This window comes from Tupaia chinensis, unplaced genomic scaffold, assembly GCF_000334495.1.
Source record: "Tupaia chinensis unplaced genomic scaffold, TupChi_1.0 Scaffold000605_1, whole genome shotgun sequence".
NCBI classification, from domain to species: domain Eukaryota; kingdom Metazoa; phylum Chordata; class Mammalia; order Scandentia; family Tupaiidae; genus Tupaia; species Tupaia belangeri.
In genome coordinates, this window is record NW_006160123.1 from 2,445,879 (window position 1) to 2,464,425 (window position 18,547).

The window sequence follows — 18,547 nt, forward strand, 5'->3', positions numbered from 1 at the left end:
TTTTTTTGGAGAGAGAGACTTTTGCTATAGGACACATGCACTTGCCAGCGAGACAGAAAGTGAGATGTCACCCTCCCAGAAGGGATGGCCACGCAATCTCTTCTCCTCCATTTTTCTCTCAGGATTTTGGGCACGCACGTGTTTGTACCTGGTGTGAGATTTAAGCTGTTGGGTCCAAGACTTGAACCATAGTCAACTACGTGGGAGTCCAGTGATGTAACCATTACACCATCTGCTGGTCCCAGCACTTTTCTACTTCTCGTCTTTCCAGTGTTTTGTAGAGCTAATAAGTATGAGCTATCTTGGTATATAATCACAAGTATGGGCATAAATGTTCATCATTTGTTAACACTTGGAGCTCCCAAAAATCTCTGCAGCCAACTGCTCTTAAGTACAGCTCCAGAGAGGCCAGGAGGTTGTGCAGTGGATAAGGACACTAGACTCCCATTTGGCCATCTGTGGTTCTAGTCCTGGACCTGCCCCCACCCCCCCCCCAATTCTGTCCCTCTTTGGTCAAAGTAAAATAAATAAAAAAATAAATATTGTTAAATAGAATAATTCTTAAATAAAATAAAAAAGAGTAGCTCTAGGATCAGCAGATGGTATAATGTTGATGTTGTTGGACTCCCACGTAGTCAACCACAGTTTGAGCCCTGAACCTAGCGACTTAAAACTCATACTGCACACATGTGCATGTGTGCCCAAAATCCCAAGAGGAGAATGTAGGAAAAGGGGTTGTGGCGTGGCCATCTCCCCAGGGGATGATTTCTTCCTTTTTGTCTCTGGTGAGCGTGTGCCCCCTATAGCAAAAATCTCTCAAAAAAACAAACAAACAAAACCCTCCATTCTCCCAACCTACTCATGCATGTCCCAAATGTATACTTGACAGTTGTTTTCAGAGGAGCCAGAAGTCTTAACTACTGGGCTGCTGTTTCCCTAAAGAACAGTAAGTCTAGCTTGAAAATGATGATGGCTATAAATTTGTGGTGGCAAGCAGAAGAAAGCTTTTACCCTTTGGTAAAAGTCTGTTCTCCCTCATCCTCCTTTCCTTCCTAGCCTCTGTTCTCATATTGTTTGTAGGGTTTCTTCCCATAGCATGTGCTAAACCTAAAACTGGGAGTAGTTATACCATGACCATAGGGAAGGAATAAGACTTACACATGTCTGATTATTTCATACCTACATACACAACTCTCACCTTTCAGGTCAGTCCTGGAGTAGAATAAAGCAGCATTTCATGAGATACCTTGAATATCTTACACGGACTGCTAATTCATTGATGATGAGGAGAGAGAAACTGATTCCCTTTGAAGCCTCAACCCTGGCCTTGAATTAAGACAAGTTAATTTCCAGGACCAGCATATGGCATAATGGTTACGTCACTGCACTTCCACCATAGTTGACCCAGAGGCTTTAAACTCACGCTAGGCGCACGTGTGTGCATGTGCCCAAAATCCCGAGAGGAGAGTGGAGAAGAAGGGATAGCAGGGGGAATTTCTCACTTTCTGTCTCTTTGTCTCTCTCTCTGGTGAGCGCATGTGCCCTATTGCAAAAATCTGTCTTTAAAAAAAAATTTCTTTGGCATATGCTATGAAAACGAGGATCAGTTCAAGAAGAACTGTACCACCAAGGAAGGAATTATAGAAGCTGTTTTATTATTAGCTAAGGAAATAATTCTACAGGGTTAATAAACTACAACCCTGGAAATTTATCTTACCAAAGAAACGAAGCGCTTGGTTGGAGCGGGTAGGCTTCCTAAAGCTAGAGCAGGAATATACATGTCTTCAGGAAGGACGCGCTGAATGCTTGAGGAGGCAGCCCCCAAAGGCACTGTAGTTGGAGTTAATGAGGCAAAACACAGGGGTTAGCTTGTGTGGAGCTAGAGGGGGCATGTACATCCATCTGTGGGGAGGGGAAAATGGGGTGTCACGGCTCATCTGCCCCTGCTTCTCAGCAGTTGGAAGGGCCATTTGAGGTTAGAATGGGTAGACTCTCTAGGATAGAGCTGAGTTAGGAAGCAGAATTTATTCTGAGTAGAAATGGACTCTTCTTGCCCTCTTTTGGACCTCTGGAATATACTGCTTACACACTCACATGACTTTCTATGACTCTGCATTGATCTTGATTCAGGGCTCCTGGCCAAAGAAGCTTATCAAAACATTGAAAAATATTTCACTAAGAACTGTGCCTTACAAACCTCTCAGTATTTAAGCCTGAAATTGGAAGGATACCAACAATATGACAATCAAAAATAGGTGAAAGTTTATAACTGGGGAATATATTTCATTTTAATTATAAGGGTGCCAAGCAATGAGTCCTAGGCAGAAAAGGCCTTCCTGAGTCATTAATTGTTCTCACCCTGTTCTTTCTTGCCAAGTTTCTAGCTTTTAACTTTCCATCTTGAGACTGTGAGCCCAAAGTCTTTATGTATAATTCCAATGTAAGTTATTTTCTATGTTAAAAAAAAGGGGGGATTGGGAACCAGCAGCTAGCGTAATGGCTATGTTGCTGGACTCCCACGTAGTCGACCGCTGTTCGCGTCCTGGATCCGGTGTCTTAAAAGTCACGCTGGGCGTGTGTGCGTGCGTGCCCAAGATCCCGAGAGGAGAATGGAGGAGAAGGGATTGCGGCGTGACCATCCCCCCTGGGGGGTGATTTCTTGCTTTCTGTCTCTATGTCTCTCTCTGTCTGTCTGGCGAGCACACGCGCCCTATAGCGAAAACCTCTCCAAAAAAAAAAGGCGGGGGGGCGGGGATGGATAGCAGGTGGTGTTTAAGGTGCTGGACTCAAACATGCCTGACTGAGGTTCGAGTCCCAGACCCAACAGCTTAAATATCACACCTGGCACATGTGTCTGTATGTGGCCCAAATCCTGGAAGAATGTAGAGGAAGGGGCTGCTCTGTGGCCATCCGCCCCAGGGAGTGCTTTTTACTTCCTTCATACTGTCTCTCTCTCTCTGGCCAGCATATGTGCCCTATGGCAAAAACCTAAAAAAAGAAGATGATCAAATACTGGTCCTGTACAGTGTTTAAGCAATGTATGTTGGGAGCCAGATCCAATATGGCTGACCTTGGTTTGAATCCTGGCCCTGGTGGTGTGAAAAACACACCAGGGACCTGTGCTTACATACGTAGAATCATGAGAAGGAGAAAAGAAAGAAAGGGATTGCAATATAACCACACCCCACTGGGGGATACTTTCTCTCTCACTCTGTGGCAAGTGCATGTGCCCTCTGACAATTAGAAAAACATCAGAGCACTTACATTTGAGTTTAAAATTTGTCAGTGTGGAGCCAGCCAGGTGGCGTAGTGGTTAAGGCAACTGGATCCCACATGGCCAACTATGTGACTCTGGGGAGCGATTTCTCACTTCCCTCCCCCTCTCTATCTCTCTCTGGCAAGCATATGTACCCTATAACAAACTTAGAAAAAAATAATTAACTAAGTATGGGCTGGCTCCATGACCTCATGGTTAAGGGATCCTTATCCCATATAGTTGACCAATGTTTAGCCCCAGCCCCAACAGCTTGAAAAACATGCTGTGCACATGTGCATGCCTACCCCAAAATCCCACAAGATAGAGAAATGGAGCAGAAGGGATTGAGGACATGACCACGTCCTGTTGAGGTTACCTTCTCCCTTTTCTTCCTCACCCCTCTAAGTCTCTCCCTATCAGTTGCCCTCTGACAGTTAAAGAAAGGTGCCTCCCCCCCAACCAAAAAAAGACAAAGCAAGGGAAGGAAAGAGAGGAAAAGGGGAAAAAAAGACCTAGGTTTGCTTTACTCATCCAAGAGTATGAATATTGTTTGAGATAACTAACACTGGTCAAATTGCTGTACTGCTCAACTACTTTAAACATTGTTTTAAAAAGAATTATATATTTAATTTTATTTATTATCATTATTTTCAATTCGACCAGAGAGACAGAGATAGAGAGAGTTTGAAAGCAAGCTGTATTTTTTTTCATGTTTACATTTAATTGTCATAAATTCTTATAGGTATATCAGCTTTCTGCGGTTAGCTTGTGTAACGGGTTTTGGAGCTCTCCAAGCACAGTTTGCTGTGAGCCTCTGTAGTTTTGCAACTGGGCCATAGATGGCACTGCTTCCTAGCAAACTTGGGCTTCATGCGCAAACCAGAATTGTTTATTCTCTAGTTACTGGTAAATGATGCTCTTCCTCTGATCTTGGTACCCTTTCATTCCCTGCAGAGGCATCTGCGGCCCTAAGGTCAGCTAACTCATTGTTTTTTTGTGTTTTTGTGTGTGTTTGTTTTTGTTTTTGTTTTTGTTTTTGTTTTTTTGGCTATAGGGCGTGTGTGCTCACCAGACAGAGACAGAAAGCAAGAAATCACCCCCCAGGGGGGATGGCCACATGGCAGTCCCTTCTCCTCCATTATCCTCTCGGGATCTTGGGCATGCACATACACGCGCCCGGCGTGAGTTTTAGGCCACCGGGTCCAGGATGCGAACTGCGGTCGACTATGTGGGAGTCCAGCAACATAGCCATTACACTAACTGCTGGTCCCAGCTAGCTGATTGTTTATATGCCCCACAGCAGTGGTTCTCAGGACTCAGCTTGAGATGCTAGTGAGCTTGTTATAAACCTAGGTATATTGGCTCCTGCCTCAGACTGTCTGGATAAATTTGCACTTTTGTGCTCCCAAGGAGATTCCTAAAGCATACCAAAATTTGACAAACATTGCCCTAACGATTGAGCAATGTGAAAATAGGAAAGTCAGTAGCAAAGAAGATTTTCCTGAGCACCGAATTTCTAAGAAATAATAGAACTTCCCTAACTACAACCAGTGTTTCATGTGCTGGTTTCTTCCATACCTCTGCTGTTGCTTTTGATGCCTGGTTTCTCCCCATTTCTTAATCTAGCTCCAGGATCCTTCTGAGCAAGTAGCCTCTAGCTTTTTTTTTTTTTTTTAAGAGAGATACTTGCTGTAGGGGTGCGTGTGCTCTAGGGTGCTCACCTGAGAGACAGCAAGACAGAAAGTGAGAAATCACCCTCCCCCAAGGAGATGGCCACACCGCAATCCCTTCTCCATTCTCCTCTTGGGATTTTGGTCACACACACACATGCACCTGGTATGAATTTTAAGCGCCTGGGTTCAGGACTCAAACTGTGGTTGACTAAGTGGGAGTCCAGCGATGTAACCCCTACATCTCTAGTGGTCCTGGCCTCTAGCGTTCTTATCAACAAATGCTTGGCAGATAATCACAGCCTCTACTTTTTTTCTTTTTTAGAGGTTTTTGCTATAGTGTGCATGTGCTCTCCAGACAGGGAGAGACAGAGACAGAAAGCGAGAAATCACCCCCCAGGGGGAATGGCCATGCCACAATCCCTTCTCCACTCTCCTCTTAGGATCTTGGGCATGCACGCACATGTGTCCCCGGTCCGAGACGCAAACCCTGGTCGACTACGTGGGAGTCCAGCAACATAGACATTATGCTAACTGCTGGTCCCTACTTTTTTTATTTTTTGCAAGATTTTTGCCACAGGGCACATGTGCTCCCCGGAGAGACAGAGTCAGTGTGAGGGAAAGTGAGAAACCATGCCCTGCGGGGATGACCATGCCTCAATCCCTTCTCTATTCTCCTCTTGGGGTTTTGGGTACCCTGCCAGATCCAGGACTTAAGCTGCGCTGGGGCATGTGGGAGGCCAGCACCTTAACCACTATGCCACCTGCTGCCCCCACAGCTTCTAAATTTTAATAAAAGGTAGACTGCTGTCTTCAGCTGACTTTTTATCAGATGATTTTGCAGCCATCTGAATATACAGCTGCTTGTTAGAGTGGGAATAGACCCAGATCGCTGAAAAAGGATAAAAACCTATGTTGCTAAATTGGCAGGAGTCCTCTACTCTACTGGGAGGGTTTCTTCTAAGTGTGGTGTTGTTGCACTTGTGGTGAGATAAGGCTTTGTGCATAACCTCTGCCCTTGCCAGGAAATGAATCTGCTATTCTCTGGCAATTGCTTCCCTCCCATCCCCATCCTCCCTGCTGCCCCTTCCTAAGCTTATGTCCTGAAAGGAAAATTTTCTTATCTGCCATGGGGTTTGTCAGTCAGCAACCTGGCCAGGGGAGGAGAGAAAGAAATGGTGATAAACTGAGGAGCATTGCCACAAAAGCATTAAATATCACTTCAAATATGCCAGGTCAATACTCTTAGTTCTTTTAAAAAAAAAAAAATATTTAACTTTATTTACTTATTTAAATTTGACCCAGGGTTTTGGGGCGAAAGTGAGAAAGCAAGCCGCCATGTCTGGGACTCAAACCACAGTTGGCCATGTGGGAGTCCAGCGCCCTTAATCACCATGCCACCTGCTGGCCCCAATACTCTTAGTTCTTGAATGACAATTAACTAGCTCCTTTTACAGCTTCTCATTCACTTATATGGCTGATAGAAATTTGCCAGGAACAATATCTAACAGTGAAGGAAAGTGGTGAAGGGATCAGACATATATGTTTATGATAGAATTATTGCTAACTTGGTATTGTGGTTTATCTATGAAAACTCCTACTCTCTGAATATTCAGTTTGTTTATAAATTTATGTGGTTAGAGGCTGGCCTTTTCCTGGAAAAGCTAACTCAGTCATTAGCAACAGCTGAGTTTGTCAGAATAATGTATTTAAAACCACTAGTCCAAGAATCATCCACATAAGTCTGTTTTCAAAGTTGAGGTTTCCAAAAGATTTAGTGCATATGGAAAATGTGGAAGAACCTTTACTGTGACTCTTTCACTGCAGGTCACCGCAGTGCCATTGGATTCTTACTGCAATGACCGAAGTGCAGAGTATGAGCGGCGAGTTCTGAAAGAAGGAGGGAGTCTGGCAGCTAAGCAGTGTTTGTTGAATGGGGCCCCTGAACTGGCTGCAGACTGGCTGAATCGACGGTCCCAGTTCTTCCCTGAGCCAGCTGGAGGACTGTGGAGCATCAGGCCTCAGAATGGCTGGTCTTTCATCAGGATTCCAGGTGAGTTCTCCATTCTCTTGGAATATGTCCCCAGCTTTGGCAAGGGTAGAACCAAGAAGATGCTCCATGTGGTGGTTTCCAGTATTTGGAATTTAGAGTTCTTGAGGTTTCTTTTTCCTCTTTTGCCCTTCGTAGTTTATGAGTAAGAATGCCAGTAATTTGGGACTTCTTTATTTAAACAAATTAAAAAGAAAATAGAAATAAACGTAGTAGGAAAGTCTCCAGGTCGAATGAGTGCAGCTGTCTGTACCATTGCCAGGGGAGTGAATGAGAATGTCGTCACTCCAAGAAAGCCTCGCTTAAGTAGCATAAACAGTGTCCTGCACGAAACACGAGAGATCTGAGCGATAACAAGAGCAAAAACTGTGTTTTGTGCCAAAACGATAGCAGGTTCCCAGACCCCCTTCAGGTCAAGGTTGAGGGTTGCAAGGAAACTAGATTCATCTTTGCTTTAATGAAATTTTTGAGGAAACACAGAGGGTTCATTGGCTCGTGTTTTTAGTTCACACCTCCTGGCAAAGCCAAGTAGCAGCATGGAGCTACAGCGTTAGTTCTGATTGCCCACATTCTCTGATACCTCAGTTGCGTCCATCTTACTGGCACGTAATGGGAGCGATCTGGAGCCAGGTATTCCCCTGCGCACCTGCTATTGCTAAAAGATAACGGGATTCCAGGGTTGGAGGCTTGTTTTTTCTGCCCGATGTTAACTTTGTCAAGTATCAGAGTTTGTGTCAGCCTATGAATAGCTTCAGGAGTGCTTTGAACTGAAAGATACCTTTGTGGGTACATAAATGCAGTGTCATGTATGGCCTCAGAGCTGTCTTAAACACCTGGAAGCAGTAAGTGAAGGAGAAAGCCTTAAATATATAGCAAACCTCTGTGGAAGCCACAGAATCCCAGCAGGCAGTGAGCACAGGTATTAAAAGAAGCAAGATAGCACTTCAGTCATCTTTATCCCTTCTTCATTCTCGTTCCCAGTTTCCCAGTACAGGAGTAGAAGGCTTATTGCTGGTGCTGTGGGAATCTCTTGTGGCTTTTCCTGTTCTTTGAAAGAAAAATGGACCTTGTTTAAATAGCAGGAAGTGTCTGAGTTCTTTTTGCATCGATAAAAAGCACCAGCCTCACTGGCTGTTTACTGTGAGAACCAACCAGCTCCTCACTGACCCCATTGTGCTCTGGAGACTGACTGTAGACTGACTGGGGCAGGGTAGGGTAGGGGTGGGGGGATGGTATAACTAGAACCTGTGCTTTATTTCTCTTTCTTCTATGCTTTTGCGTATTCTGTCCCTGGAAAAGATTGACTTCATTTCAGTCCTTGAGAGGTATGGGTTTCATACCTTGACTGGGTCTCCATATTTTACCACAAGGCTACATAGTCTCCACAAACGTCTCCTTTCCTTGAAAAAGAGAGGTGTTGTTTAACATGTTACCCTAATATTACTGTCATGGGCTACATTCTTTTGTAATAGGGCGTTAAGAGCCTGTATGAAAATGAAAATACGGTAAGACCACACTATAGGATTATAGAAAATATTGTAAGAGAGAGTAGGTCTGTTTATTTCGACCTTTTTGAGCTTCTGTTTTAAAGAAGGGCTAGACAGGGGTTTGGCTTGGCAGAATCAGCCTGATTTCTAGGGAACTGTGCTCTTCTTGGCTCTGTGCCCTGCTTAGCCACAGGTGGTGCCGTTATGCAGTGTAACTTTGGTAGCTCCTAAAAAACTGGGAATGCCAGGCTCAGAAGACAGCAGTGTATACAGAGAAAGAAATCTGTTTTATCCACATGTCTTGCTGGAACGAATACTCAAGGCTGGTTTTCTCTGTTCTGGCATGCTCACCAGAGCATCAGAAATACTGTTTAGTGCTTTAGTGTTTTATGACTGTTACTGCGATCTGTTTCTTCTTAGATGTGTCCCTTCAGGGCAGTCCAAAGAAATCTGCTTATGCACTTCTGCCTCCCCTCTACACAGTAGCAAGCTGACAGCAGGTAGCACTTGCTTCCTTGAGGCTTGTCAGAGTTCCATCCTTCCAAGTGGACACATGTCTTCATCTGAGCTTTTCTAGTCCTACCATCAGTTCACCTAATTGTGGTTAGTAAAGTAGATGTAGGAAGCAGGGCTATGAAAACCATGGGATCCTATTTGGAAATGAAGCTTCTTAAAATTCAGACACAAGACAGATTTATATGTGCTTTAATGTTTGTGTGAGGCAATGTGTTTGAATGGAGAAGAAGATCGACAGGCTGCAGAAATCTGATGAGCATAGGTTGCCTACTCTTACTCAATGGCTGAAAAATATAGGGGCTTCTCTTTTTTCACCTTCCTGTACTTTTAATGAGAACAGAAAGAAAAATAATGTCTAAAACTGATTGTTACCTCTGTGGGGAATGTTTAGCAGCTATCAAAATTGAGAGACCCCAGGAAATCCAATTAAAGAGGAAGGATAATTGTGATAAGAAGGAAACCTTAACATTGTTATGTAAATGTTGCTGCCTGATCAGACTTGGGATGTGTATAGCCTTCTTGTCTGGTGCCAGGGAGCGGGCTTAGCAGTCAGTTCTGTCCCAGCTGCAGTCCTCTGATTGTGTTGGTAAGGAGACCAACAAAAAGAAGAGCATTTCGATAATCTAAACAGGACCAAACAAAGAGGCTGAACAAAGGTGTGTGCCCAAGTGGCCGGGAGGGGGTGGGCGCAGGAGAGATGTGGCCTGGCAGCGTTCCTGAGGTGGGAAAAGGCCGGCCACAGTGCAGAGAAGTAAACATCCAGGACCTGCGGCCAGAGCAAAAACAGTGGCTGATGATTTGTTGTGGTACTGTTAGCACATCCGTTCTTGTCCGGCTTGCACAGCGATGGCGCTCTTGGCGAATAGTGGTGAGAACAGAGAAGTGGCCGCTGAGAACGCTTGGGTTGCTCTCAGCAGTCGGCCTCAGCAGTTCCGAGCAAAAGCCCTGCATTCAGACCCCGGCACCAAGGATGAACAGCATGTTTTCCCGCTGACTTTTAGTGTCAGTGGTCTGCATGATAACTCTCTCCTTTCCCGCTCCCTGTTTGAGTCCGACAGCCACTTCCTCATATGCTCTCATCCAGCCCCTGAAACTTCGTGTTCTCCCTCTTAATGGCAGCCACTGTCCGGGTATGTTTATAGACCAGTCTGCAAACAGGAACCTCTCCTTCCTGAAATATGACGGGAGTTGAATGATACCGAATGGATAAGATGAGAATTTGTGAGTTAAGGGTTCTTTAAAGATCTCTGGCTGAAATGCTTGTTTTATAGGAAGAGGAAGGAGAAAGCATAAATTAATAGTGAAAGCAGCTTTGCTTCACAGAAACCCAAAGTCCGTCTTTCCGAGAAGCTGAACAAGCCCTGGTGTCGGTAGTGAATTAGAGCGTGGTTAATGATAGTTACCAGCCATCCTATGGGCAGTCGTGTGGGAAGGGGGAATTTTATTTTATTTTTAAGAAAAAGGTCGAAGGTGGGTACATTTAGTTACATTTCTTGGTGTTCAAGTATCTCCAAGGCAGCCCTTATTCTGTATGTTCTTATTTGCAAACATGAACACATCACCACACAGAACCTAGCAGAAACATAGCTAGAGAGAAGATGGACAGTTAAAAAGAAAAATGTATTTTTCACGTCACTTACAGCAAGTAGGATGTAGACATCACTCAGAGGTGTCTACAGGTACCTGGTGCCTCCCGTAAGGAATGGAGCCAGGGAGCTTTTAAATGCCTTTGCAGCAGATGTCTACTAAGGACAGCTGTCAGTTGGTAGGGAACCCACACCTCCCTACTTCAGGAATTTTTTTCCCATTGCACTCCTGGAGATGATTTAACAGGGCTTTCCATTCTTGCTCTAGAACACTTTCCAGCTCTCACGATGACAGTCATCCTGGTTGTAGTAATTTTGGCTGCATACAGCTTTGCAGTGTGTGATTTTGTTGTTTCAATTAAATACAGTTCCCACCCCACCCCCTTTTCTTCTCCCCAGGCAAGGAGAGCCTCATCACTGACAGTGGAAAGCTGTATGCCCTTGATGTCCTGCTGACTCGGCTCAAGTCTCAAGGACATAGGGTCCTTATCTACTCCCAGATGACCAGGATGATAGACCTGCTGGAGGTAGGAGAAGGAACCTTGGGGACCTAGGATACCATGGCATTTAACATGTAGGCATCAGATGTTCATGACTAATGTCAGCCCTGCTTGATAGGAGCCCTGAAACTCTGTGAGTTTTTCAGTCTAGAAAGAGCACAGAACAACTACTGGCAGGAGGGAAGTGTGCAAAGGACTTCTGCCTCCTTACCTGGACCAGTGAGATAGAATACTCCTTATACCGAAGAATCTCCTTGAAAAGCCCTCTGAAATTCTGTATGGAAAACAAGATTTCTGTGTGAAAAGCAGTACCTTTTCAACCCAAGTTCATGTAGTGGTTCTCAACTTGACTACAACTACAATCACCTGGAAAGCTTTAAGAACTAGAGAAATCTGGTCCCATCTCCAAAGATTCTTATTTAACAATTTTGAAGTATAGGCATTAGGATATTTAAAAAATCCTGAAGTGATTCTAATACGCAACCAAGGTTGACAATTACAAGGTTAATGGTGAGAGATACATCTATGTTTTACTGTGGAGGACAACTTTTGTTTCTTTATTTTTTTTTAATTATTTTGTTTAATTTTATTTATTTATTTAATTATTTATTTAAATTTGATCAGAGAGGGACAGAGCAAGAGAGAGAGGGAAGGTGAGAAAGCAAGCCTCCAGGTCTAGGACTTGAACCGCAGTCAGCCATTTGGGAGTCCAGTGCCCTTAACCACCACATCACCTGTTGGCTCTAGTTTTTGTTATTTTATTTTTTGCCATAGGGTGTGTGTGCTCACTGGAGAGAGAGAGAGAGTCAGAGGGAAGTGAGAAATCACCCTCAAGGGAAGATGGCCATACCACAGTCCCTTCTCCTCTATTCTCTTCCTGGGATGTTAGGCATGCACACACATGTGCCCAACGTGATTTTCAAGCCTCTAGGTCCAAGACTTAAACTGCGGTCAGCCATGTGGGAGTCCAGTGCCCCAACCACCATGCCACCTGCTGGCCCCCCTTTAGTTACTTCTATGTTGAGGTTTTACTCAACATTTTTCACCTTTTATTCATAGTAAAGCATGTATGTGTGCACATGAGAGTAAGAGACCAAGAGAGATGGGGACTTTCCATGGGGCCTGGTCATGCCATGATCCCTTCCTGCAGTTCTCTACTCCATTATATCTTGGGTACCTGGGCACATGCTTGGCATATTTCAGGCTGGCCAGGCTGGGGATATGAACTGCATTTACAATGTGGGCCCAGCTGCTCTTAAGCAGTGCATTATCACTGCACCATCTGACCAGCCTTTCTTTGAATGGAAACTTTTTATTTTGTCCAAATAGAAGCTTATTATTTGAGAAAGAAAAGGTCATGGGACTAGCAGTTAGCATAATGGCTGTGTCGCTGGACTCCCATGTAGTCAACCACGGTTCGAGTCCTGGACTCAGTGGCTTAAACTCACGCCAGGCGTGTGTGCGTGCATGCCCAAGATCCCAAGAGGAGGAAGGAGGAGAAGGGATTGCAGCGTGGCCATTCCCCCTGGGGAGTGATTTCTCACTTTCTGTCTCTGTCTGTCTGGCGAGCACACGCGCCCTATAGCAAAAACCTCTCCAAAAAAAAGAAGAAGAGATCATGATCATAGAAACAGAACAGTGGAAATGAGAACAAATAGTCACAAACCACAAGAGTACATCTTTATACAAGAAAGTTGAAGAGACTGAAGCACCGGGATGTCAGGAATATATTAATTTTCTCATGTTTTTTCCTAAGTCTTATATAGTAAGGCTTCATGTTTTAGCCTTGCTACTCCAGGGAGTGGGTACTAAGTAGAAACTGGACCATGATCAGCTCTTTGGGAATCACGGAGTATGGACCATATCGGTGCAGAAGGTATGAAGGGTAGATTCAGTAGGGAAGATTTTAACCTCTTTAGAAGCCATGTTTGGCTTCCTGAAATTTGCAGTGAGTTTATCTGAGTTTAGTGGCAGGTTCCTTTTATCATGAGACATAACAAATGATATTTGATAGGTCCATTTGATCACTATGTCTTAATTTATGTACAGTATTTAGCCCCTTGATTGCTATCAACAGATCAAACTCTGGTTTGAATTATGAGTAGGCCGTCAATTTCTAAGAGATGGAAAAAATCCATATAAGTGACTGACAGTCATGAGAACAGAGATGATTAAGCCATCGAGTTTGATACAAATCTTTTTTTTTTTTTTTAAGAGAGATTTTTGCTGTAGGGTGCGTGTGCTCACCCAAGAGACAGAGACATGCAAAGCAAGAAATCACCACCCCCAGAAATCACCCCCCAGGGTGGATGACCACGCCTCAGTCCCCTCTCCTCTAGCCTCCCCTTGGGATTTTGGGCACACACACGTGCTCCCAGCAGGAGTTTAAAGCTGCTGGGTCTGAGACTCAGACCGAAGTCAACTACGTGCAAGTCCTGTGACATAATCTTCATGCCATCTACTGGTCCTTCTTTTTTTTTTTTTTTTTTTTTTTAAAAAAAAAGTTTTCGTCTTGGGGTGCATGTACTCGCCGGGAAAGTAGACAGAAACAGTGACAGTGAGAGGGAAAATGAGACATCACACCCCACCCCCCCAGGGGATGGCCACGCCATAACCCCTTCTTTTCCATTCTTCTGAGATTTTTGGCATACATGTACATGCACCTGGAATGATTTTCAAGCTGCTGGGTCTGTGACTCAAACCATAGTTGGCCATATGGGAGTCCAGCGATGTAACCGCTATGCAATCTGCTAACCCTGATATAAATCTTTTTCAGATTTATTTTATTGTTTCCATGCGAGAGAGAGAGAGACAAATAGACAGGCATCCTCTACAGTGTCTTCACCCTGCAGTCCACCTCCTTTCTCAGACAACCTTGATCATGGGCAGAAATGTATGTGCCTGGCATGCACAGGGAGGATGAAAACCCAGAACCTTCAGTTGCATTATTGCTGTGTCACTACTAGACTCCAATATATTAATAAATCTTGCCTGTTATAGGTTGTAATAGAAGTAATCCAAAATTAAATTACTACATTTATCTCCAATATCCTGTTCAAACAAAATTATACCGACAGCCAAAACAATATGATTAACTGTCCTGCAATGAGGCTCTTTTTAGGTAATGTACGCTTGCCTTGACCTGAAGAGCCAAGGAAAGTACAGATAAAATACTAATTTTAAGCTACTAAGAATTATAGGCAAACGGGATCAGCAAATGGCATAATTTGGTTACGTTGTGGGACTGCCATGTAGTCAACTGCAGCTTGAGTACCAGCAGCTTAAAAAACTCACACCAGTCGTGTGTGTGTGTGTGTGTGTGTGTGTGTGTGTGTGTATGCATGCATGCCCAAATTCCTGAGAGGAAAATGGAAGAAAAGGGATTGCAGCGCAGCCGTCCACCCTGGGGTATTGATTTTTTGCTTTTTTCCTTTCTGTCTCTCTGACGAACTCATATGCCCTATACCAAAAATCTCTCATTTTAAAAAAAAAGAACTACGGACAAAGAACATACTAAAAGTTTAATAAGGGTGATGGTAATGACTTTTATTTCCAAGGCTGTATCATATATATATGGAGAGAGTGCTAAAAATGTATTCCTATTAAAAGGCAGTTCCAAGGAAATATAGGCAAGCAACCAGAACAAGCTAGCCCTGGTAGGTGAAGGTGAGAGTAGGTGGTTTGAATTTGACAGCCCCTTAGATTTTAAGTTCTTCATTCTGTGTATTGTACATTTCTGGGTACTCATTAATTATTTCTAAAATAAGTAATTCAAAGTGTGATCATGAATTTTGCACAGAATGAGTGCTGTAAACAATACCGGCCAGGGTCATTTCCTACCTATCTGTAATCCAGCTGTTACTTTAGGGGGTGCCTTTACCATCAAGGCAACCTGAGAACCTTCTCTAGATGTAGATGCTACTCTCTTTGGGGAATTCTAAATTGGGAAAAGCAAGTTCAAAGCCTGAATTTCACAACCGCTGGCATTCCTGAACCAGATGTGTGACATGCATCCAGGATACCAAAGCCAGAAGATGTTGCAACTACTTGTATGTTTCCATAGCAAATTGAAACAGTTATTTATTTCCTTAATAGGGTGCTAATGTTTCTTCGACATTGTATTTCCTTGGAGTTCATTCTTTTTGGTTTGTTTTAATATTATTGGCGTATATAAACCACATTCTATATTTGAGAGAGAGTACAGTTTATTTTCTGAGCATGGAATTGCAGTGCCCCTAATGGTTATATGTCTAATCATTTATTCAAAATGTAAACTTATTGTGAATTTTAATTTAGTGCAGGATTAAGTCTGTATTTCTTTGTCTTTCATTTTCATTCACATACAGAAAGCTTTCAGTGTAAATGTTCATTAAAGCTATGTTTCAGCATCAAAACATAACCCTGGTACATGAACCCTGAAAATCAGGTGATAGGATCTTCTGTATAGGTGTTTTTTGTTGAGTACAGTTTACCTTTTATTTAAAAAAAAAAAAAAAAAAGTTGGAGGGAACCAGCAGTTTGCATAATGGCTATGTCACTGGACTCCCATGTAGTTGACCACAGTTCAAGTCCCGGACCCGGTGGCTTAAACTCACACTGGGCTTATGTGCGTGCGTGCCTAAGATCCCGAGGGGAGAATAGAGGAGAAGGGATTGCAGCGTGGCCATCCCTCCTGGGGTATGATTTCTCACTTTCTTTCTGTCTCTGTCTGTCTTTCTGGTGAATGCACACGCCCTATAGCAAAAACTTCCCCCCCAAAAAAGTTGGGACAGTGGATGGTGTAATTGTTATGTCACTGGACTCCCACATACTTGACCCAGGTTCGAGTCCTGGACTCAGCAGCTTAAAACTCATGCTGGGGAAGCTGCTTCCTGGGTGGCACAGTCCCTGGACCGCTTCAGGCCGCTTCTCCATTCTCTGGCGGTGCTAGCTCAGGCCCCGAGCCAGGAGGCCAGAGCAAGCTGGTTTCCAAACCAGATCTCACTTTGGAAGAGTACAGGCAGAAAATCCTCGAGTGTACAGAGGCCAATATCACCCTGAAGAATGTGAGGCTTCTCAGCAGATGGCCATCCTCACTCCCTTCCGAAACAGAGAGAAGCACCTTATGTATCTGCTAGAGCATCTTCACCCCTTCCTGCAGAGGCAGCAGCTGGAGTATGGAATCTACATTGTCCACCAGGCTGGAAATAAAAAGTTTAATCGAGCCAAATTCTTGAATGTGGGCTATCTAGAAGCTCTCAAGAAAGAAAGATAGAACTGCTTTATATTCCACGATGTGGACCTGGTGCCCAAGAATGACTTTAACCTGTACAAATGTGAAGATCAGCCCAAGCATCCGGGGGAGGAACAGCACCGGGTATAGGTTACGCTACAACGGATATTTTGGGGGTGTTACTGCCTAAGTAGAGAGCAATTTTTCAAGGTGAATGGATTCTCTAACAACTACTGGGGATGGGGAGGCGAAGACGATGACCTCAAACTCAGGGTTGAGCTCCATAGAATGAAAATATCCCGGCCAAAGCCTGAAGTGGGTAAATACACAGTGATCTTCCACACTAGAGACGGAGGCAATGAAGTGAATATAGGAAGGATGAAACTCTTACACCAGGTGTCATGAGTCTGGAGAAGAGATGGGTTGTCTAGCTGTTCTTATAAATTGCTGTTAGTGGAATACAATCCCTTATATATCAGCATCACAGTGGATTTCTGGACTGCTGCCTGACCCTAGATTTTTTTGGTGATCCTCAGAAGAACTGGTTATTTGTTTGCAATAATTTTGGACCAGAGACTGTCCCTAGTACTGCACTTTAAGAACTTGTCGCAGCTAATTATTGGGCTGAATTTTTCCTTTTTGTATTTTCTTAGCAAAGCTCCTGGTAATCTGAAATATAAGACAGTTGTAAGAAGACAGCTTTCTTAGTTGTTTTGATCATGAGGATTAAACATTATAATGTAGGTGCTGGAGGGACTAACCATAAAAGGAGGGCTCAAAGGAGAGAGTGAAGGCTGCTTGAAGGAGGCTTATTTAAATGTGAAGTGATACGTTTTGGGATAAGAGTCCCAACCAATAGGACTGACTGATGAATGTCCCAGAGAATCAGGATTGTTCTCATCCGCGGTCGAAAGGTACGAAGACTAGCTCGTGCAACTCACTTCTCCTGCATGGTCATCTGTGAAGCATGAGTTCCAGGTGAGAGGACGGCCACAGAAGAGGGGAGAAAGGTGAAGACTCAAGATGCAACGAAGAGGTGGCAGAAGACAAAGCATCAGACGAGGAGGCAGCAGCACCACGTGGGTCGCTGTTGCTGCCGCGCAGTGCGTGCCTCTTGTCTGGGTCTGCCTTTCTGTATGCCCGGCGGAGAACAATACCTACTAGTTTTTAAAGCATTTTTATAAAATTATTTTGTACATGTACTACGTGAATTAGCAGTTTGCAAATTATACACTAACAAATAATACATCTACACAGTACCTCTGTAATAAAATATGGAAAGAAAGAAAAAGAAAACTCGCTGGGGATGTGTGCATACATGTCCAAAATCCCAAGAGGAGAATGGAGGAACAGGGGTTACCATGTGGCCCTCTCCCATGGGTGGTAATTTCTTGCTTTCTGTCTCTCTGTCTCTCTGGTGAGCACATGCACCCCATAGCAAAAATCTCTTCTTAAAAAAAAAAAAAAGGTCATCCTTGCCTTGCTTCTTCAGTCTCAAAATGTTGCTTGTTTTTTTTTGTTTCAGGATTCTCTTTTCCTTTGACATCTTGTACCCTCTAGAAAAGAAGTAAAGAAAAGCTTCCAGTATAGTAGGCATTAGAAATTCACATGTGGTTATTGAAGCTCCATTGTATAGCTATGGAGTATGTCAACATCCTGTAGCATTTATTATTTTATTTTTATTCTGTGCCTTATCCCTGGCTATCTTCTTGCCTCTGTGTATCTGGGACTAAGCAGAACTAGAAGACAGTAAAAATTTACATACTGGGGCCAGCAGGTGGCACGGTAGTTTAAAGGCTCTGGATTCCCACATGGCTGACCATGGTTCGAGTCCCAGACCTGGCAGCTTGCTTTCTCAACTCCCACATGACCTACCATGGTTCAAGTTCTGGACCTGGTGGCTTGCTTTCTCACTTTCTCTCTATTGTCAAATTAAAATAAATGAGTGAATAAATAAAATTAAATAAATAATTTTTTAAAAAAAGAAATTCACGTGGGGGGTATTAAAGCTCCATTGTATAGCTATAGAGTATGTCAACATCTCTCTTTCATCCTGCAGCCTTTTTTATTTTTATTCTGTGTCTCATTCCTGGCTATCTTCTTGCCTCTCTGTATCTGGGACTAAGCAGAACTAGAAGACAGTAAAAATTCACATACTGGGGCCAGCAGGTGGCATGGTAGTCTAAAAGCTCTGGATTCCCACATGGCCGACCATGGTTTGAGTCCCAGACCTGGCAGCTTGCTTTCTCACTTTCCCTCTCTCTCTTTCC

General features: G+C 43.7%; 1 protein-coding gene across 1 annotated transcript in view; it reads left to right on the plus strand.

Annotated features, from left to right (window-relative positions):
- INO80 (INO80 complex ATPase subunit) overlaps positions 1-18,547 on the plus strand; it is a gene marked incomplete in the record, with an annotated part of 129,629 nt that overhangs the window by 63,341 nt on the left and 47,741 nt on the right. The window contains 2 exon segments of the mRNA XM_027775821.1: positions 6,754-6,979; positions 10,965-11,092. Of these exon segments, the coding sequence (XP_027631622.1) occupies positions 6,754-6,979; positions 10,965-11,092 (354 nt within the window).